The 22908-nt window shown below is 39.3% G+C and overlaps 2 protein-coding genes across 2 annotated transcripts in view; one reads left to right on the forward strand and one right to left on the reverse strand.

Moving 5' to 3' along the window:
* Window positions 1–13481, reverse strand: part of LOC307151149 (protein NLRC3-like) — a 58510-nt gene extending 45029 nt beyond the window's left edge. The window contains exons 1-3 of the mRNA XM_079859010.1: window positions 13349–13481; window positions 10149–10294; window positions 1232–1357 (exon numbers count right to left, since the gene is read on the reverse strand). Of these exons, the coding sequence (XP_079715136.1) occupies window positions 1232–1357; window positions 10149–10273 (251 nt within the window). The 5' untranslated portion in view covers window positions 10274–10294; window positions 13349–13481. The remainder of the gene's footprint in view (window positions 1–1231; window positions 1358–10148; window positions 10295–13348) is intronic.
* Window positions 13482–18015: 4534 nt separating this feature from the next.
* On the forward strand, window positions 18016–21740 carry nudt7 (nudix (nucleoside diphosphate linked moiety X)-type motif 7). The gene is made up of 3 exons (XM_079859042.1): window positions 18016–18414; window positions 19760–19918; window positions 19999–21740. Exons 1-3 carry the CDS (start codon window positions 18256–18258, stop codon window positions 20347–20349), a joined length of 669 nt encoding a protein of 222 aa, XP_079715168.1. The 5' UTR covers window positions 18016–18255; the 3' UTR covers window positions 20350–21740.
* Window positions 21741–22908: the final 1168 nt, after the last annotated feature.

The following is a 22908-nucleotide window of genomic DNA, read 5'->3' on the forward strand; positions in this document are numbered from 1 at the left end:
AACTGAAAAAAGCACAAATGTCAGAGCATGTCAGAACATCTCAAGGACCCCAAAAACAGCTTGGTCCCCAGAGGGTTAAAGGTATAGTTCATTTAAAAATGAAAAACCCTGTCATCATTTACTCATCCTCAAGTTGATTCAAACCTGTATGAATATCTTTCTTCTGCTGAACACAAAGAAGATATTTTGAAGAATGTCAGTAACCAGACATTTCATGGACCCAATTGACTTCCATAGTACTTTTTTCCTACTATGAAAGTCAATGGGTCCATCAACTGTCTGGTTACTGACATTCTTCAAAATATCTTCTTTGTGTTCAGCAGAAGAAAGATATTCATACAGGTTTGAATCAACTTGAGGGTGAGTAAATGATGACAGAATTTTCATTAAGTAAACTATCCCTTTAATATCTATGTTTAACATCAGGTTGTATGTGGTAGTAGCACCGGGGCTTTCCCCCTCGACTGTATTGTAAAATGGTTCATTACTTGAAGCTTTTCAACATGTTGCAAACGGTTGCAAACTATGACATATTGTGGTCAAAAGGTGGAAAAGCTGTCCCATCCATTTTTTTATTGTTTCATGTAATAAAACACTTTGTGCTCTGTAAACCTTAAAGCAATAAAATAATCCTCATAATTCATGTGTTAGTGTTGATGTAGTTCTTACACAATGTATGAACAAACATGAAAAAATAAAATAAAAATAAATGGGACAAATAAACGTGTACAGAAACAATTCTTATGAATCTGCTTTGATCAACAAATGCAGCCTTATTCACATAAACTTTAGCCTCAGTCCTAATATATATACATATAAATATATAATCAAAATAAAATAAAATTATTGTGTAATGGTGAAGTCCTTGTGAACTGAGGAGCTGACATTTTATTTTGTGGGTAATTTAAGAAATTAAAGATTTTTATTAAGGAACAGGACTTGTTCAACAGTGTGAGGGCTAAGTCTATTTCTTTTTTTATTTAATACTACCGAAGGGCATGACACTCGAAACCTGCACAAGGGGTTCGCGCTATTTTCGAATCTGATTCTGAATATGAAGCAGTCACGTGACTGTGTGTGGAAACGAAGCTTCAGACATCACAGATCACGTGGTTATGGAAAAACTAATCAAGCTCCGATACACTGCAATCAAAGAAATAAGTCATCTCTCTGTGTGCATTTAGTGTGTTTTTGATTCCCAGTTAAATTAACACTACATGTGTACACTCACCTGGGGTCAGAGGTCAGTGGTTCAACACTGAATTCAGGAGGATTACGAATGGATCTGTCACTCTTCATAGACACACAGCTGGGTTCAGGAGAAGAAGCTCTCTGTCTCTTCCTCTTGCTGGAGATACTGAGAAAACAAATAGAAATAATTATTCCCTTAGTTCTGCTCAAGGTTTAATTTATTATGAGTCAGGGGGCATTTACATGACACCGTTTTCAACTAAAAGTTAAAAACTTTTTATGCGTTTTAGCTATTTACACAACAACAGCGTTTTGGGGCTGAAAAAAAAAACTTTTGAAAACGTGTTACGTTTTTGAAATTATCATCTCTGTGTAAACTACAAAAAAACACAAATTTGTGAAAACACTGCTGTCATGTGGATTGCGTGTTCAGTTTGAGGTAATGAACATCGTAATATCAGGCACGGACATTCCAGGACGGTAAATGCATACTGCTCTTGACTGCAAAGTGGCGCTATAACCATACATTTTTACAAGTTATGGAGTGGACGTATGTATCACAGCTCGTTTTCACTAGTAGCAGTCAACCACGCTATGTGGAGATTACAAAAAAATACTATTAATAAGATTTTAAAAACCCTATTTGCATAAACAAATGTAGTAATTCAAAAAAACAAAGCATTTGCAGTTTAGAACAAATTACATTTTTTGTAAATGCAGATTGCAAAATAAAATGATAATTTTTTGCATTGTATAAAATCCATGAGAACTTAAGGTGTTTGTAGTAGTCACACACAAGTACCACCTGTGTGTGAGTCTATTATTAAACTTTTCACATTTTTGGAGCAATGGTGTGCCGACTTTTTTTTCTTTTTTAGTAGCCTACATGAACCAATCATAAAAATTGTCATAAGTGAAAGTATGAAAGAGCGGCGATTTACACCTTTGTATTGTCCTGCACCCCCACCATGAAGCTACTGAACTGTCCCAACCCCACATAACTGTTCTAAAAACAAGGAGAAGCTGCAAAGGAACAATTCAGACTTAAATCGCTACTCTATACAATAGTATAACATCATTAAAGAATAGACAATGAAGGAGTTAAATAATTTACATGTCGTAGTTGTAAATTACGTTTTCATGTTTTTTTGTTTTTTTATGATTTGTGCATTGATTAAATCTGAGGCAGACTATGTGTTGAAAAGTTTGCTGAAGGGCCATCGAATGGCTCAACCAATAAAAAATAAAGAAAATTGCAGTATTTTTCTTAGCTGAAAGTAACGACACAGCGCGTTGTACACTCACTAGTGTTTTAAAGCTGCAGAAAAGCAGAGGCTGGCAACGAGCGAAAACGGGCAGAAATATGTGTGTGCTATCAAGGTGTGAATTACAGAGAGTTTAATGGATTTCTTAAAGAATATGTATCTTCATATTTACTCACTGATTTTAAAGTGTTATTTGGCTGCCATTAGGTGAATGATACATCCTACAGATGCGCTGGGACGCATCATAAGTAATGTGTCCTGGGTTCATAGGGTGTTTAGGGTCTCACAACATCATAGACCCTCGCCCGGGCGACCCAGCCGGGGTTGATAAAGCCCAGACTTGCATCCCAGCAGCATTAGCCCATGGATCTCCCCTATTTATCCACAGCTATCTAGAAGCTCTCTCTGCTGCTTCTGTTGCAGCCCTGATGGCTGTTTTCTTTAATGCCTCCTGAATTCTTCCACAAGTTCAGTCACATCAGAAACTTCATGAATGCTTCTTCCAAACGGCCTCAGGGCACAGTCAGTTCTATCAGGGCAAGCTGTTTTGTGGCCTCTGACAGAATGATGATGTCAGGTCGCAAAGATGTCACTGCGATATGTGCCGTGAACTTGAGTTGTCTGCCTAGATCGACCATCAGCTGCCAGTCCTGTGCTGTAGTGAGCAGGCTTTCTGGGGGGGTGGTGGTGCCTGCCCTTTGTTATGGCCGAGGAGACACACTCTTCCACTACCTTCAGCACCTGGCCGTGTCGCCAGCGGCATCGGCCATCCCCCAGGGCCTTTGGGCAGCTGCTCAGGATGTGCTCCAGAGTTACTTTCCCAAAGCAGAGAGGACAGGACGCTGTGTCAGCCTTGCCCCAGAATTCGATTTTTGAGCAGTAGCCTACCAGCGTGTCTACACACGCAAGAGAGAAGCACTCTTCATTCGTCTCACTTCGCAATAGTAAAAATAATCAATGTCGTGCACCTAATTAGTTTGAGGTGATATTTCTGGTACTGACTGTTGTCACGATCCTGGTTCTGTGTCTTGTGTTGGACACTTCTTTTGAAATGTATTCCCCTTTGTTTTTGTATTCATTCCTTTGTCTTATTCCTGTTACCCTTGCTTCCTTGTTTGTTGCCTTATTTACCCTTGTTTGTCGCCATAGCTACCCTTATTTGTTTCTCTCTGCTGTGGTGGTCACCAGATTCACCATAGTGGTCACCAGCTCTTGTTTCGCCATGGTGTTCGCTCTGCTGTGGTGGTCTTCTGCTCCACTGTGGGGATCTTCAATTCCATCTGCACTGCCGTGGGGATCTTCAGGCCAATCTGCTCTGCTGTGGTGGTCTCTTTTGCTCTGCCGTGGGGATCTTCAACCCTCTGTTGTGGTGGTCTTCAATCTTCAATCCCATCTGCTCTGCTGTGGTGGTCTTCTGCTCCATCGTGGGGATCTTCAGGCCCTTCTGCTCTGGTGTGCGTGCCTCCCCCAGGGCATGGGGATCCAGTGGCTCCGCCTCCAGCTTCAGATTGTGTCATTCCAACCCGAACCGTTGCCCTGACCCCTCCACTTGCGCTCCTCCCTCCCTTGACGTCTGCAGTGACCATCGAGCTTTCGGTCTCGCTGAGCTCCCTTGGACCGTCGACTTCACCTGAGTCGGACATCGCGTCACCTTCGCTGCGGATCTGAACTTACATTTTTGCTGTAAGAACAACAATGTATTTTTGAATTTGTTCTGATTTATAGACCAAAGCACGTTCATATTATTAACGTCTTAACTGACAATAGTCCTGCATCGTCTTAATTTTACATCCTTTCACACAGGGAATACAAATACTGAACTCTGTATGCAAACTAGAGTTAATTTCGTTCGTTTCATTATTTTCGTCAACGACATTTTTCACAGATGAAAACGAGACAATAACTAAATAAAAAACAGTTTTGAATGACAAAAACTATTATGAAAATCTATTGACATTTTAGGCAACGGATAAAAACTAGATGAAAATGTTTGGTAGGGACGATTTGCGAAGAGATCCAGTCAGAACTGATGTCCTGCATTTGTGGTAGATATTGTAACGTGCTGATCTACCCCGCGGGACATGAGTTGGCATGCGCTTTGATGCATGTCTCATAAAATCTTGATGTCTGAGAGGAAGAGAGAACAGAAATATGGATAGATCTGAATAAGCGTGACGACGCAAAAGTATACTCTATTCGGTATGGTTTTCTGTGCTCACACACACACACCTGAAGCATGCAGCCATGCACATAGAAAGCTATACAGCGCGCGAGTACTGAATTGAGTGCTCTTTCGCATCTAAATGGACAGATACACACACAATATTATGTCTAAATATCAGCTTTGGAGAGTATTCACGTAAACACAGTCGGTTATGTCTTTACAGAACGTAAATAGTTGTGAGAATATCGGATGTGCATCAGTGCAATTTCCGGATGTCATTGGACATGATCCGATGTCTTAAAGTGACATTGCATAATAAACCTATTGGCGTGTGCCCTTAAATAGAATAGAAAACCTTTATTGATCCCACAATGGGGAAATTCGTTTGAGGAGAAAAATACAGCATAACATTAGGAGAGGTGAGAAGAAAAAAGGCAACCCCCAGACTATGCTCCTGTAAGGAGTACAGTTTGGGAACAGTAAAAAACACCTCAGCAACATTAGCACATATCAGTACACAACATTAACACACAAGACTTGCAACAGGGGAGGGGAGTGGGGAATGGAGGTAACCCAGCATTGGCAAGCAGCCATCCGGTCCTGCAGCCAAATTACGGCGCTGGTCAGACCCGCCTGTCAGACTGGGGGTACAAAGCGTCGAAGGCGAGGGATGGGGGGATGGGGAGGGTGATTGCATATCTGTGTATATGTAAGAGTTTGTGTATGTGTAGGCCTGGAGAGTCGCTACGCCTGACATCCTAATCTAGAAGCCTCAGTCCGCAGGATGTCATAGCGATACACAGCAGTTGCCATGGAGTCAACCTTGATCAGGTCCCAGACAGAGTCAACAATCAGCAGGTGTCAGTGGGGAGTGGGGGAAGGAACACAAGAGCGTCTCACAGCAGTGCTCTTCTGGAGGAGTTGTTGTTGCAGCAGCGGCCTCGGCCAAGGCCATTGCTGGTTGAGTGGGGCCAAAAGCAGATAAGATTGGGGTTGTTTGGTCTTGGGACGAATAGCCGCATTCAATTTACACAATTATTCCTAAAGGTAGGGTAGGTAGGATTTTTCTAAAAAACTTTTTTTCAAATTTGTTTAAACTGTCTTTATATACCAAAACATAATTAAAATGTAAGTGCTCTGAAGAAGAGAGTATAAAAATCGAGTGACTGTAGACCTTTTAATCTGCAATAAACACAGCTCATTATTTCCATCCGGGACGAAACAATTGATTGGTTTGGCCGACTGTCACTCTCTCTCGCAACCATGGCTACCACCCCTGTTGCTACAAGATCTGCCCATATGCGCGCACCCGTTTGATTTGAGGAGTGCAAGAGAGGCGCGGAACCTACGAAGAGGAAAATTATGGCAGAGAAAGAGCATTCAAAATTCAAAGCACCTGCATATGCAGTCAGCGAAGGCAAACAAGGCAAAAAACGACCTCCTCTGCTTCGCCCTCGACCCCGGACCTGTCCTCGAACCTACGATACGGTACTTGTCTCCGGAGTGTAGTCCACATCAGAGTCAACAATGTTTTCATCATGCAAACACCGTATATGTTATGAATCTTACACAAAATTCACCTTCATCACAGTGTAACTGATGGTAATGGAAAAATGTGTATCAATGCAACCTGTTTTTAGCTTTGCCTTATAAATATAGCTCGTTACCTATAAATATAGCTCGTTACCGAATCAAACAAAATATATTTTAAACTTTACCAGTATCGATATGCTAGCTTGATAGTGAGTACTAAAAGCCATCTTATTTTTTTATATTTATAGTGATAAAGTTAGGTATTTTATTACATGTGATTTTGACATGATGTCACTGCATGCACTGCGCTCCTTCCTCTCCAACCGTCTCAGGTAAATAAATGTGTCTTCCAGCCATAGACTGTAAAAAGCTTCCAGCTGAGCCTGAGCGTTTGGCGTCACGCGTTCATGTGTTTTGGGGGCGTGGCTTTGGAAGGAGCTCAGAAGGAAGGGGGTGGAGTGAATGGAAATAATTAGCTGTGTTTACAACAGTCGTGAGAGGTCTACAGACACTCGATTTTTATACTCTCTTTTTCAGAGTACTTACATTTTAATTATGTATTGGTATATAAAGACAGTGTAGACAAATTTGGAATGTTTTTTTGTGTGAAAAATTCTTCCTACCCTGCCTTTAATGATAATCAAACAACAACAAAAAAAAGAGAAAAACATTCACTGCTCTTTAATAGCTTTAATAAGGATTACTTATATTTAATTTATACTAATAAATATGTCTGCTTGAAAGAATAAAGAATGGTGAGTGCAAGTTATAAAGAATGCACATTGAAAAGAAGACCGTGTTCTGCTTTAGGAGAAATGGTTTTATTTAATTTTAAGATATTTTTTAATGTCACAGTAGTTAAATTTGTCTGTATTGCATGTTCAAACTTTAAAATCATTCATATTAACAGGTTAATAGATGTTTTCTCCAGGAATATATAATGGGTTTGGAAATTTTTGAGAAATTCTAAATTAATGCATTACAATTTTATTGTATTTCGTCAACTAAAACTAAACTAAAACAATTCAGATGACTAAAATATGACTAAAACTAAATGGCATTTTAGTCAAAAGACTATGACTAAAACTAAATTAAAATTTGCTGTCAAAATTAACACAGATGCAAACCTGAAATACTGAATAAGTTTAACTGTCCCCAGACTTTATGCATGCCTAAGTTGAAAATATTTAGGCCACTTCAAAAGTGTACAGTTGGCTTGTTCTTTGCAAGGAAAGGAATGTACCACTGATGTAAATGTACCACAACTATATACACTGAGGGATAGTTTCTTAAACAATATGTTAGTCACATATTGCTAACTCAAACACTTTTTCCATGTGCTCTTCTCTTTCCCGTCCTCCATTCTGATCATACCGGTTCTTACTCTGGATTGGCCACAATAACGCAGGTGAGTAAATAAAACATTTCCAAATAAATAAAATATAACTTAGATGTTAGACAAGAGTAAGAATTTACTCTTTTTTTTTTTTACAGAACTGAACAGAAATATAACAAAACAGTTTACAAAACAGTGTCTTAGTCTCAATTATAATCATATTTATTTTTAATCCGGGGTACACCAGGTTGCATGGATAGGCTGGGAGTTCTTGGCCAGAACAGAACCATACCGCCAATCCAAACTGTATGCTAATTGTCAATCATCTTTGATGATATGGGTCCTGAAAGAACTAGTTTTGATAAGCTAATATAGCGCATTTTTATGTTGAAGGCCAGAGCATATATATATGAGACTGTGTGTGTCTGTGTGAAAGGATTAACGTTGAGAGCAGGTGGATGGTCACTCAAGATTTCGCTTTACAGGGCCTGGGACAAGCATGACTGGGACAAACACTACCAAAGACTGGTTAGAGTACAGTTCATCAACGTTGCATGAGAGTCAGCAGAAAGAGATCTGTGACTGCTGCAGATTAGACATTTTCTCTAAGTGATCATGACAAAACCTGTACATTTGGAACTTTTATTTTGAAAGCGCGACAAAGAAGATATCCGGTTTTGCCAGCAATTCAAACCCAGAGTGATAGGTCAAACCTTCACATTTCATGCTATGTTTGAATAATCACCATTTGCCAATCACCAGCTTCATATTCTTCACTTTTCACATATGGTTGGAGCATCTGATTGGTAGAGAGAAGTTAACATTACACTAGGAACATACAAATACGTTACCGGTGCACACCAGCTTTGAACTGGAATAAGACTCGACTTTGTATGAGGTAAATTAGTCTCAGTCAAGCAGTTGAAATTAGCAAGCTTTTTAAAACTGAATTATGGATACGAGGCATATGACGATTAAATCAACAATGGAATTTTGAATGGCACGTGTGTTATGCTTTGCGAGAGGTGCTAACTAACGTTACGTTAGATAGATAGCCACACAGCTATAGATGTAGCTGGCAATCGATTTCTCTGTGTTAACCTTAGCAAAAGTAAAATGTTCTGTCATCTCACTTCAGAATAATGCCAACCCACAAAAAATGAAAACCATCATCAAAGGACATAACGTTATACTGTACAGGGGGGCTTGTACACTTTTATGTTTCCCAACTCCAATATTTGTCTAATAATAAACAGATTGGATGATTTTGTTTATTTATTTGCTGTTTGTGATTCCATACATGTTGTACCACGTCACCATACTGTATAGCCCCTTTCACACAGCGCTTTGAACCCGGGAAATTGCCGGCAAATTGCCAGAGTGCCTTCTGTGTGAACGCAAACACGACCCGGGATTGATGCCGGCATCGATGCCGGGTTGGGGACCTAGTAACATTGCCGTGTTCAGTCCCGGAACGCGCGCTGTGTGAACAAAAGCACTAATAATGCCGTGTCGTAGTGATGACGCTGAAGCTGGGATCGTTCGCCAGCTGTGAAACAGTACATAATGCGCAAGTTTATGATCGAATCAGAGTAAAAAATGCACAAGCGTGGTTTCTCGAGAGAGAAATCGCAGCTCATCAGCAAACTTAAGACGCTGCTGAGACATTACAAGTCACATCAATGTCACGTGTCTTTACGGGATTTTTACGGGTTGTGTGTGAACGCACTCTCTGATTGCGGAAAATCACTGGCAGTGTGAATGAACCAAAATCAAACGAACCCGGGTCAAATCCCGGGTCACTTTATCCGTGTTTTTTTCGGAATCTCTGTGTGAAAGGGGCTTATGTTACTATTATGGTGGTGGGATGGACGTTGATTCATAGTGGCCAATATGTGTCCCCCCCAATGTCAAAGTCATTCCTACGCCCCTGGTCTCTGTTCTCATGTCTCATCAATTCACATTAATACAGAGAAACTATGAACTTAAGTAACCATGTTTTTACATATTTTTGTATACAGAAAGGGAAGAACACAACTCTAGAATGGTGCAATACATAGTTCAACACGTGCGCTAAAGCCAATACTCAATTCAACTAACAAATCTTAAACAGAACATGACAAAACTGGATAAAACACCTGGGACAAATATGACCAAAGCCTGGTTAGAGCTACAGTTCAGCGATGTTGCATGAGAGTTTTAAATTAAATAAACAGAGGTTCGGAGTTTACAAGCAGGCTAATACACACACTCTTCGTTTTATCGTCACAAATAACACATGTTTGACTCGACAAACAGGCCTAGAAGCTGACAGACAAATGAAGTAAGCTTATTTATTTAGACATGAGTGGCCTTTTATGGAGATGCAACTACTTGTACCCTGGAATTTGTGGAGACTTTACTTCTTGTGCACAAGAAGTTTCGTGAATTTACCGTCGAGAAAGTAAACATTTCTGTCTGTGTCTGAGGGTTTATCACGTCGGTGAACGGACTGAAAAACACACAAAAGTGTTCAATTTCTGTCTGTGTCAAGAAACCAGATACACATATACTGTATGGAGACAGCCAGAATCGTGCCATTAATGGGTTTGTGCACTGACGTGAACGATCTGGAAATGTGCCTTCTCATGCAGTGCTCTTTTACTAGATTGTGTCTCACCTGGGGTCAGAGGTCAGTGGTTCAACACTGAATTCAGGAGGATTACGCTTGGATCTGTCACTCTTCATAGACACAAAGCTGGGTTCTGGATCTGAAGCTCTCTTACTGCTCCCTCTGTTCTCCATAATGAGAAACTGAATCCAGCCCTGCATATGGAAACACAGAGAACAAATCATGACATTTGAACCATTCCAGTAAGTCCAGTGATTAATACTGCACATACAATGACAGTATAGCATTCATCCCAACACTGGCATAATGAGATGTAATTGAATGTGAGCGAAAGCGAGAGAGGTGTATGTATTTCATTCAGATAAAGTCCCTCGTACCTGCATACAGATCTACATTTTAAGGTAATCATTCCTCATAGCAACACAGCTTGTTTTATTAAATTAGGAGCAGTAGCCTATACTATTAAAGTGTGAGAATTAATTTGCATGTCAATGAAAGCGCACAGCTCTGACAAAACATTAAGCGTGAACATTAGGCATCAGGCACACACAGTGTAGGCCACTGAATGTCAGCTTGCTTGTTTGCCTCAAGATAATGATTTACTAAGCCCACATGTCAGGCAAACAAGAAACTCTGCTTCTAACCACAGGCTGAGAGCTGTCGTTCAGACCACACAACTCTGCGATGCTGTTTGCGAATGTTCGTTAGAACTCTGTTTTTGGCAAACACCGACTCGTTAAACTGCTGATAATGACGGAACTTGCGAACATTGGCTAACGATGCTTCTGGCAAACGCACTGGTAAAGAAGAGGAAATAATATCATGAAAGAAATTGATCTTAGCTACTCCAAAAAACACCCGTTAACCTCGCAATTGCAAACAATTATAATTTGTAAATTAAATACCGGTAAATAAAGCTCACCTCTCTCATTTGGTAAGAATCCGAATGTTTCTGTATTTGCCATGTAACGTTTGGTAACAGTTGGATTTAATAAAGATATAAGAGAACCTCATGTTCAGTTTATGGGGTCACAGACACCAGGGACGGACTGACAATCTGTGCGTTCTGGAAAAGTCCAGAACGGCCGTCCAACCGAGGGCCGTCGGCACAAAAAACAACAACAACAAAAAAAAAAGTCTAATAAAGCAATATGAACAGCCAACAGCAGGGGCACTAATACGATCACTTATATGCTACGTGTAAAAAACATGCAACAACTGAGGAAGACGAGTCGGCCTATAGCCACTGACAGAAAGTTAGTTTTATAAGGCCGCACTTTTAAATTTACTTACATTAGCCTATATTTGAATAGTTAAGTCATCGTATAGCAGTGGTCTCCATTACGTGGTGCCTGTGAGTTGCCCGCTAAACACATTCTATAAATAGCCCAAACTTGCTGTCGGGGTTCCAGACTTCGAATGGTATCATTTTGCGACCTTTTCAACTAAACGTTTCAATTTGAACTTTTGCCTCTACAAAATTACCCAACTCTCTTTGATTATACGCTGTCATTTGCGTTGCATATGAGAAACATCAAATGCAAACATTTTGGTCAAACACTCAAAAAGCGGAACAAATCTGTTTGATCTGAGCAGCGCATTATCAGCTCGGCCCAGAAAACAGCGATCGCGGACAAAGCAGCTGTGCGGGCTGACCTCGATCACGCGAACATTATTACACAGAGCTGCGCGATCCACTGAGAAGCATTTCAATTCAGCGCAGAATTCTCGATCTCTATTATAAACCCACAAATGACTATGTGATTTAAGCTTGTAAAAAGCCAGATGAAACATTGCTGATATTCTCAACATATTGACGCAAAAAACAGGCGAAACATTGTTCCGAGAACAAACCAGCTAGAAGACATTTCATACCACAACTTATGAATTAACTTTAGTAAAACAATTTTTGGCAGAAATGGGCCTGTATTCATAAAATGCTGTTATATTAATATAGTCATGTATAAATGTAGGCTATTAAATGTAATGCAGTAATGTTTTGTTTAGAAGTTATGGCAGTTTATTTATTTTTATTTATTTATTTTTTAAATATTTATTCTAAATGTTTGGACTACTGTTTTTGATAACACATACAATAGGTTTATAGAAAATCAACAAAAAAATCAATAAATATTTTCATAATTTTTCAGGAATTGTTTTATTTTTAAACGCTTCTAAATCTGAACCAGAATATCAAGATATTTTATTATTTTGCATATGAAGGTGAAAAGTAAAAAAGCTTCACCATGTTATATGTGTAATAAATATTGGAGTATAACAAATAAAAATCCCTTCTAGATTATTTTATCCCTTGAGGTAGCCCTCGCACACAAACAGGTTGGAGACCCCTGGTATATAGTAACTATATGTTTTATAATTACAAGTTTGTGTAATTTGGGGTTTCTGTAGCCAGTGACATTTCATTATTTGAATTTTATGGAATTGTACATTTTTTGTTTTTATTTGAAGGCTGAGGCTTCATTAATAAACACAACCCCAATAATCATCATTGGTTTGAGATGTTACTTGCTGTGAATACCTTGTCTGATAGGCTAGAGTATTGTGGCATATAGTATCAAGACATCCTGACTAGTGTCTGTCCCACACGGCTAGAGGCGAATTGCCGGATGATGGGCCTATTTGGGAGAAAGTCCAGGGCTGTTTTTTAGCCCCAGTCCGTCCCTGACAGACACCCATCTATTCTAGTTTAATTTAATTTTAATGGTCGACTGAGCTTGGGTCAGGGAAATAATCTAAATGGACAAAATGCTCTCATTACAATCCTCCGCTAGATTTATATGCTGCAAAAAAATTAAATAAGACCATTCTAGAGAAATAGCAAGTAGAGAGTTTGAGTTTGTGCGCGCGCACGTAATATCTGAGCGAGAGCAGACAAGAGCCATGATGAGACTGAATAGTTGAGAACGCGCGTCCAGTTTTGCACGCGCATTACTTGGATGCGCTCTCGCCATTCATTAAAATAACTTAGTAGAAATGGCCTCGAATAAACTATAAAAAAAGGTTAAGATTTTTTAATCTTTTATTATGGGTTAAAATCAATGGAGAATATCTCGTATTTTTCCGTGGGTGCTCGACCATTTCGAGCTCGGCGCCTATGCATGCATCACAACTCCAAAATCCTCGTTAAAGTTTAAAGATTGCATTTAGGCCTAATATGATTGCGATGAGATGCAAAATCTTTGTACAATAATAAGACATGATATCATAAACCGATAAAGTGAACTTACCGAAGCGTGATGTTTAAATTGCCGTTTTAAAGTCTGCAAAATGCGCAATTTCCTTTCGACTTTACTTTCGTTTCAACAAAGGTGCATCCTCAGAAGACATCGAGCGTCAACAACAATAAACCCCGCCCATCTCTTATTTTCTCTTTTTCATTCATGCCAAATGACTTGAAATTGTATCAACAACTACACAACAAGAACAATAGAAAAATAAGACATACTGTATATAATTATAATAATAATAAAATAAATAAAATAACCAAAAGCCAAGGACCATGGGTTAAACATTGAAAGTTATTTTTGACTTTTCAAAGATGATTTGTTGTTGTTGCTGTTGTTGTTGTTTATGCCCATCAAAGACAAAATATAAGAACTATAGTCTACCATAAAAATTGACAGTAGCGGGTTCTTACCCAAAACAAAATGCATTTGTGTTTAAAAATGGCCAAGTATAATAAAAAGATTTACAAACTGATAAACACTGAATAGAAGAATGTGAGTTCTGTTAAAGAAAAATAATATTAAAAGTGTTTCTACATATTCTGACATTTGTTTCATTCTGAGAGATAGGTAGGCTACATGCAGAGCTGTCGCAAGGGCTGAGCCAACTGTGCGACCACACAAGTCCTCGCGCCTATAGGGGCCTCGCGCCAAAGTGACACTTGATGATGTATAAAGCCAATACTTAAGGTTCATGTTTTGTCGAAATACTATAATAGTTAAGAGACAGACACAGCTAAAAGTGAGACTATAGCGTGATGCGGTTTTATTCTGCTTGTTAAAAATGTAGGCTATTAGGCAATAACTTGCAACATTGCTCTGAGCGTGTGAGTGTGACTGATTCATGCGCATACATGTTAGTCAGCGCTGCATCGCAAGTCAAGTTCACACAGAGAGCTTATTGTTCAGTCAACTTTAAATTCTGATTTTGGCTCTGAAATGGGTCAAACCATAGATAGGCCTATTGCTTGAGAAGTTTAAGAAAATAGGCCTACGCTAAAAATCTGTGCTCATTCAAGGATGTGCATTTATTGCATGGACGGAGAAAGCATGGACGCCTGCAGGATTTACGCACAGGGTTTTTTATTTAACATTAAAAAGTTAAATAAGCATATATAGCCTGACTATTACGCACCTTTCGGGAGAGAATACAAAATAGGCTACTCTATCTCAAGATGTTTTAAACATTTTTAAATGTGAAAACTCCAAAAAGCAATGAAATTGTCAGACATCCATTTAGTGCATGTTCACAGAGGAAAACAACTGAAAACAGCGCTGGTTGTTCTCTCCATATTGTCATTTTGTTCTGAGAAATGGCTTCAGATCATTCAGTGAGAGCAGGGGCACAACTGCACATTTGCTGAGGGGTAGCAATGCAAGATCAGTGTTAGTGCCCCCCACTCATTACAAAAAAATAATAATAAGATGACTTTAAATTGTAATTGCTTTTGTTGTTTTACCCATGTAATCTTTTATTAAAATAAGCAACAAAATTTTAGATAGGCCTGCCCGTGACATTTTCAATACCACAGCAAAACTAGCCAAAGACTTAACTATAGTCTAACTATATAAAGTTCAAACGTTACTGAAGAAAAGCAAACATTCCGAAATAAAAAACTAAAAATTACAAGCAATGGGCAAAAATAAATTTAATAGAGATGAAACAGATTAGGCCTAATTAAACACAGGTTTAAGATTTTCAGGTAGGTCTAATAGTATTCATGTAGATATTGAATAATCAAATGTAAAATAACAGTCATTTATTCCGGAATGATTTTTGGTGGTATAAATATAATTTATTCTGAATGAATATTCTCATCAGTGTTCTATCAGCTTTTAAATCTGCATATTTGTGATATTTACCCCAGGGCGTTATTTACCTTTATAAAAAGGCAGATTTTCCCTGGGGTCATTTTGTGCCAATTTTTTTATTTATTTAAAAAAAAAAAAAAAAAAAAAAAAATATATATATATATAGTGTTCATCGGAGGGGTCCAAGACCCCAGGATTTTTGTCGCACTTGAACCACGAATACACAAAAAAGATTTATGGATTCGAGGAGTTTTCTGGTTGAAATTTAAAAAAGTAACAAATCGGGTCAATTTGACTCCCATAGGACTGAATGGAATGCGCGGAATGCTTCAGAAAAAACTAAAATGCTCAAAATTCAAACTAAAAATTCTAAAACTTCACCAATAAAATGATTTTATAATGTCTACATTATGTATCTGAATGCATACTGAAACAACTGACTTTAGGACCCAGCGGAACCGCTCATTTGCTCCATAAAGAGCTATAACGCCATCTAGTGGCAAGAGTCATGAAATATCATGTTGTATTATTTTATTTCCACAAGAGGTCGGCAAACACACTCATTGTAAGATATTTTGAGTTGAATTAAAAGGTTTATGCATGAAACTGAGTTATTTTGAATTTAAATTGAAAGAATGTGAGAAATGTGCTTAAATTACTAAATTACTATTTATTTATTGTTTATTGATCAAACCTAGTAATTCAAAGGTAATTCAAATAAAATAAAAAATTGCATAAAAAATTTCAAAAAATATTATCAAAATTAAATAAAAGAAGCTTTCTGGACAAAAAAAAAAAAAAGAAAAAAAAAAAAACATTAACAATAGGGCTTCGGTTCATTCTGACCCGCAAGGAAAGGATTTGTTACAGGACGCGAGGGAAGGATGATTCAAGTCAAGTTACATTCATTATAGCTCTGCAGGTGCTTGCCAAGGAGGCGCCGGGCACCAACGCCCAGGGGGAAGCAACACCCCGAGTGAAGTGGGGTGGGCCTATCCAGTGGGCCAACCTCTGTTTGGAGACAGCCTTTCCCTTCTGCTGACCTCCAAAGCAGACAAAGAGTTGCTCTGAGCTTCTGAAGCCACATAAACACACATGGCGCAAACGGTAGACAGCAACGCAAGGACTGGGTCTGCCTCCTAGGTCAAGGTCAAGGTCAAATTTATTTATATAGCACTTTAAAACAAGGGGGGGTGGGAACTAAAGGGAGTGGTGGGAACTTTGGGCACATATCCGGGCCGGGATCTCAGGATCATGTGAGACAGGGCCGGCCCGAACTCAAGGCACAATTTGCTGACCGAAAATGCCTGCAGGTCTCCCACCCTCTTGAAGGAAGTGAGCGCGTCTTTAGAGATTAATTAATCATTAATTACTCACCCTCAGGTCGTTCCAAACCCGTAAGCCCTTCGTTCATCTTCGGAACACAAGTTAAAGGAGAACTCCGGTCAATTTTAACATTGAGCTCATTTTTTTGTACATTTGGAGTGCTGTCAATACAGAGAACAACGACAAAAATCGGTGTTGCCTACACCGAGTTATTCTATTTTTAAAATTTGCACCCTGTTGACTTCAATAGGGCAAGTAGTAAGCCTGCTTTTAGGCTCTTAACATCCTTGATGTGTCATTACAAGTGCACAGAAAATGTGAGTGATTCCTTCCGGGTGAACACGGGTGGATCTGACTGCAGTAGATGTTAGAGATATTAATAAAAACGAAGTTAATTCAGCCAGCGCTCATACCTTTGTTTACATCCTGTTTTCGGTGGAAGGCCATAGTAATCGATTGTCGAGTTCACGCGCATAGGTTTAGTTACCAATGATCACGCGCGTGAACTCGACAATCGATTACTATGGCCTTCCACCGAAAACAGGATGTAAACAAAGGTATGAGCGCTGGCTGAATTAACTTCTTTTTTATTAATATCTCTAACATCTACTGCAGTCAGATTCACCCGTGTTCACTCGGAAGGAATCACTCACATTTTCTGTGCACTTGTAATGACACATCAAGGATGTTAAGAGGCTAAAAGCAGGTTTAGTACTTGCCCCGTTGAAGTCAACAGGGTGCAAATTTTAAAAATAGAATAACTCGGTGTAGGCAACACCGTTTTTTGTCGTTGTTCTCTGTATTGACAGCACTCCAAATGTACAAAAAAATGAGCTCAATGTTAAAATTGACCGGAGTTCTCCTTTAAGATATTTTTGATGAAATCCGAGAGCTTTCTGTCCCTCCATAGACTGCAACGTTATTACCACTTTCAAGGCCCAGAAAGGTAGTAAGACATCGTTAAAATACTATATGTGACTCCAGTGGTTCAACCTTAAAGTTTAGAAGCAACGAGAATACCTTTTGTGCACAAAAAAATGTTTTACTTTATTCAACAATTTCCTCTCTTCCCTGTCAGTCTCCTACGCTGTTTACATTGTAACCACAGTGCAGCACTTTCTATTCTACGCCAAAACGGCGGCTCAGCTTTCAAAAACTTTCAGTAGACAAAAACTCTATAAAACAGTTTTGAATGTTCTGAAGATTGAAAGTTATCTAGGATCTTTATACAGTGTGCATGCCATTGTTTTCACCCATGTATGATTCAATATGCTGTCTATTGACAAAAAATAAATAAATCTCATTCTCACAAAAAATCGAATTATTGGCACATTAATTACTAATACACAATTATAGTTGACTATCAACTCAGAACTATTTATTTATTTATTCATTCATTCATTCATTTTAGTGTGTCTATTCAACGCGGGAAAAAGTCATGGATGAACACTAGGGTGAGTGAATGATCTTTTGGGGATTCTGTAACAATAATAATCCTCCACGCTGACATTTTAAATGACGTAAACTTCTCTGACCAATTGGAGACGACTTTCGATCCGCTTAGCCCCGCCCTTCAGTGTCAACGACAATGTTTAACTCTCTTGTACAGTCTATGGTGGTCTAACTGGTTGTTCTATTTCTGTCTGTTATCCAGCAACGTTTTCACACACTGACCCAGAGCTGAGCCCAGAGCCCAGAGGAGCATTATGGGAAACGCTGAGATAAGCGGAAGTGTAAAGTGAAAGTGTCCTGACGGGTGCTCATAATCCGCGATGGACCTCAAGGAGAAGGTGATCGCGTCATTGAAGAAACACGCCAGTGGCGACGCGTTTTCCCGGTTACCGGCAGCTCTTCCTAAAGCCTCGGTGCTGATCCCGCTGATGCTGAGACACGGAGAGCTGCACGCGCTCCTGACCGTGCGATCCATCAACGTAAGAAGATCTTCATGATCTCAGAGACACCGGCACTGTGTGCTCACAATGACATATTCACACCGTATTAATGAATGTCTTATACTCTTATGAAAATAAGTGCGCTTATTTGTAGGCTATTGATGTGTGCTTGTAGTGTACTTCAAATCTTAAAAGTATATTTAAAAAAAAACTGTACTTGCAGATAATATAACTTTTAAAACTGCTCTTTGTAATATTGTCAAATTAAATTGTATGAGTTAAGTACATTTTAAATCATTGTTTTAATGATATGTTTTAAATAAGTATTTCAGTGTCTTGACTAACAAACTAAAGTACATGAATAAGTAATTGATTGTAATTTGTTCCTTGATATTACTTTTAATGTTAATATATTTTAAATGTACACAATTTAAGCTTCATCATGTGTAATTATATATATTTGAATACTTGACATGCAAGTTTCAATAGAAATGACATTGAAACTTAAAGTATATTTTAGTTTATCATAAGCACTTGTCAGTACATTCAGCAGTTCATTTTAACCATATTTCAGAGACAGTAGAAGTCATTTTGAAGTTGCATGTATTTAAAGTTCAGTTAATCACATTTAATGTAAATTTAAACTATAATATTAACATAACAGATAGTGTTAGAAATTAATTACATTCAGTTCGCACTTAATAGTTCACTTAAAAATGAAAATTCTGTCATCATTTACTCACGCTCATTTTTAAGTGAACTATTCCTTTAAGTCTTTAAGTATATTCTTTTATAGTGTATTATTTCCATAAGAGGTCCTCTTAAAAGGGATAGTTCACCCAAAAAAAACACAAAAAAAACCCTGTCATCAGTTGCTCATGTTGTTCCAAACCTGTATGAATTTAATAATGAAATTTGCTGAATACAAAAGAAGATATTTTGAAGAATGTTTGTTTCCAAACAGTTGATGGACCCATTGACTTCCACAGTATTTTTTCCATACAATGGAAGTCAATGGGTCCATCAACTGTTTGGAAACAAACATTCTTCAAAATATCTTCTTTTGTGTTCAGCAGAAGAAAGAAACTCATACCGGTTTGCAGGGGTGCCGCTAGCAATTTTGGGCCCTATGGAAGAATATGATGTTGGGCCCCCTATCGCACACAGTCCATCAATAAAATCGATCTCTGTGGGCCCCAAAAGTGCGTGGGCCCTTATAATCGTCCTAATTTTTCCCCTTAGCGGCGCCCTTGCCGGCTTGGAACAACTCGAGGGTTAGTAAATGATGACAGAGTTTTCAGTTTTGGGTGAAGTATCCCCTTAAGTGCACTTCTCTGGCACACGAGGTAGTGCTCTTGACGAAGCGTCCTCTCGACTCTCTCAGCTCAAGCATCACGCAGGAGAAGTGTGTTTCCCCGGAGGAAAGTCTGAGTCCGGCGACACGGATGAAACACACACGGCTCTGAGAGAAGCTGAGGAGGAGATCGGCCTTCCTCCACACACAGTGCAGGTCGTCTGCAAACTCTTCCCTGTCCTAAACAAGGTTCGCTTTCATTTCTGTATGTTTATGATCATTAATATTATAACTTGTGGCGACTGTAATGGCTCAATCCCTTTGCACAGGCCGGTCTTCTGATCACTCCGGTCGTGGCTTTCATCGAGAGCTCCTTCACACCCCGTCCCAACGCAGACGAGGTCAGCGAGGTCTTCACTCTTCCCCTGGAGTTCTTCACTAAAGAGGCGGATCACTCCTGCTATCCCGTGCCCAGCGTCTTCGGCCCGACCCACAGCTTCATGTACACGGACCCCCGCACCGGACACATCCATCAGATCTGGGGTCTGACCGCCGCTCTGGCCGTAACCGTCGCGGCTCTGGCCCTCGGGAAGAAGCCCGAGTTTGAGCTCGGCTTCGACCTGGACGACCCAGCGTCTGCGTTCAGAGACGTTCTTAATCGCAGATTGAGCAAGTTATGAAAGACACACATCAGATTCAGTGTTTCTGATTATTATCGGGAAAATGACTGTAATTGAGCTGTAAAGTCACTGAGGAGCAAGTTGGGATTGTTAAATTATTTTTATAATTTACAGAAGAAACTTCTTTCAATATCATAAAAAAAAGTCAAACTATTCCACACTTTTGACCAGTAGTGTATATGCAATAATATAATAGATTTAATACAGTCCACACACCCTGACATTTTAATATTTTAATCAGTGTTTCTACTGGTGACTAAAGCTAAAGCTAAAATTTAAAATATCAGTATTACATTCAAAACTTTGAATGAAAATTAAAGATGTTGCCTTGTCAACTACCTGAAATAAATGAAGTTTAGGTTAAAGTGCTAAAACTGTAAAAACACATTAAATTACTAAAAATGTAAATGAAAACTCAAAATATAAAAATAAAATATAATTAAAAATAATAAAAAAATACTATAGGCTACTAAAATAACCTCACAAAATGTCAGTAAATCGTCACATGACAGGTAAACACTTTTTTTTTTAAAAACAAGCCTGTATATTTGATTTTATTATACAAATATTTATTTTAATTTTACATTTTTTCTATTTCATTCATCAACTCCCGAAGCTCCTGCAGTTCCTCACAAACCCAAGCTGATGAAATCTTCACATTAGGCATTTCTCCATCCTGTCCACTAGAGGTCATCACTTGTGCATTCATTGAGCACAGGCATTTTAGAATTAAAAATAAAAAACTAAAATTACTTTATTAGAAATTGAATCATATCACAATGTTTTATTTACTATTCAGTTTCACTAGTAAAAAAAAATTATACTTGAATACTTTAAATCTATACTTGAATAAAAGAGAATGCACAGAATCATAAGGCAAACACTTTATTTTATTAACAAATATTACAAAATAAATAGACATCTTCATGTTTGTATGTAATCTTATAGAAGTGAATGTAACATGTGCTTGTAATGTCTGGCAGGCACTTCGTTTCTGCGGACCTGACGAGTCATTCCTTTAGTTTGGTTGTTGATCAGAGTGTGTCATTCCAGTGTGTGTGTGTGTGGCACTGCATTCATCGAGTCACAGAAGTGTGCTGAAGATACCACTATTAAAATCTACTGCTAGTACCTACTTATTTTTGCTTTTATCTGTTTCATAGTGCAGTGAATGCTATCATTAACATGTGTGTCCTATAGAAGAGTCAGATGAACAGATGTGTCCAAACTCACGGCACTGAATGTCTCTGGAACACTTCCACACACTGGACTCAGTGCTGGAGACCCGTGGGCCAGGGTTCAGGCCAGCACTGCTCTGAATATGAGCGTTTGTTATCCAACACAGTGGCTTTTATACTTTTAGAAGTGACCAAATATTTTTTAAATCCCTGTATCTTTAGAAAAGTTCTCTTTTGTACTCTTTTGGTCATTCTAGTCTGGATTGGTCTCCAGTTCTTATTTTTTGTCAAGGTGTTTGATCCATTCACTAAACACAGATGTACCAATCTTACCATCACATCATTCTATGGGAACGGCCTGGGAGTGGCCGCTGTCTGAGGCTCTCTAAACATGAAGTCCGTGATATCACATTTTTAAATATTTTTTGTACTTATTGTACTTATTCTTTTATTATCTGTCTTGTCACTGTCATTTTGAAATCCACATACTAAGAACGGACCACAGGTTACACAGCATCAGGTCTGTTGTCTTCAGAACCCATTTGTTTGTAGCACATGGCAATGATAGTGAAAATACTGACCTCTGACCTCTGTCTGCCCCGCATGTGGGGAGTTGCATGATGTAATGCCTCATGCCACATTCACGTTGACTTTGACTCGGGCTTGTGAGAAGTGGGAGGTCGCGCACGGCCATGATCACTCCGTGAGCCTTCCGTTCTGTTTCTCCCTTTTAAACATTCAAATCATACAGATGTGGAGGCATTATGTGAGCAGGGGTATGTGAATGTGAAACCACCCGCTCTAAGCGGGACTCGAAGACGGGGCCATCCGCATCCGCATGGGAAGTGGGTGCTCTTACAAGGAGGCTAAAGAACCCAGACTGTCGCTAGAGCATCTCTTGAGATCAGAGGTCACATCCGGGTCACGGCACCACTGTAGCCCCTCCGTCCGCTCTAAGTGGGACTCAAACCCATCCGCATCGGAGGCCGGCACTCTAACAAGTAGGCTAAAGCGCCTCTTGAGATCAGGGGAGTGAGGTTTACACGCACAACTCTCACTGGCCTACATCTGTTACATGAAGACGCCCCGTGAGGAAGAGATGCCTGACAGCTCTCTCTCAGAGAGTGCGGTATCCTCATTGAGGGCTCCGGTCTTACCACCTCGCGGGTCGTAGGTAAGGCGTATGTGGCAGCGGGTCATGACGGTGTTGCAGGCAAACCAAGTCAAGCTGCTTAGGGACTTGGACCGGGGCAGAGATTGTCACCTGAGGCAGTTGCTGAACGGCTCCGGGCCAGCAAGCAGACGCCACAGCCATCGGTCATTCGATGACAGCGATGGTGGTCACAGAGAAGCACCTGTGTCTTAATCTGTCAGGAATCAA

This window comes from Squalius cephalus (genome assembly GCF_949319135.1).
Source record: "Squalius cephalus genome assembly, chromosome: 23".
In the NCBI taxonomy this organism is placed as follows: domain Eukaryota; kingdom Metazoa; phylum Chordata; class Actinopteri; order Cypriniformes; family Leuciscidae; genus Squalius; species Squalius cephalus.

What these genes read in the sequence shown, in the direction of transcription:
- nudt7 (XM_079859042.1), top strand. Translation starts at nt 18,256, where the DNA reads ATGGACCTCAAGGAGAAGGTGATCGCGTCATTGAAGAAACACGCCAGT. An exon ending in TGACCGTGCGATCCATCAAC is followed by an intron (nt 18,415 to 19,759) that starts GTAAGAAGATCT and finishes CGACTCTCTCAG; the next exon opens with CTCAAGCATCACGCAGGAGA. An exon ending in TCTTCCCTGTCCTAAACAAG is followed by an intron (nt 19,919 to 19,998) that starts GTTCGCTTTCAT and finishes CCCTTTGCACAG; the next exon opens with GCCGGTCTTCTGATCACTCC.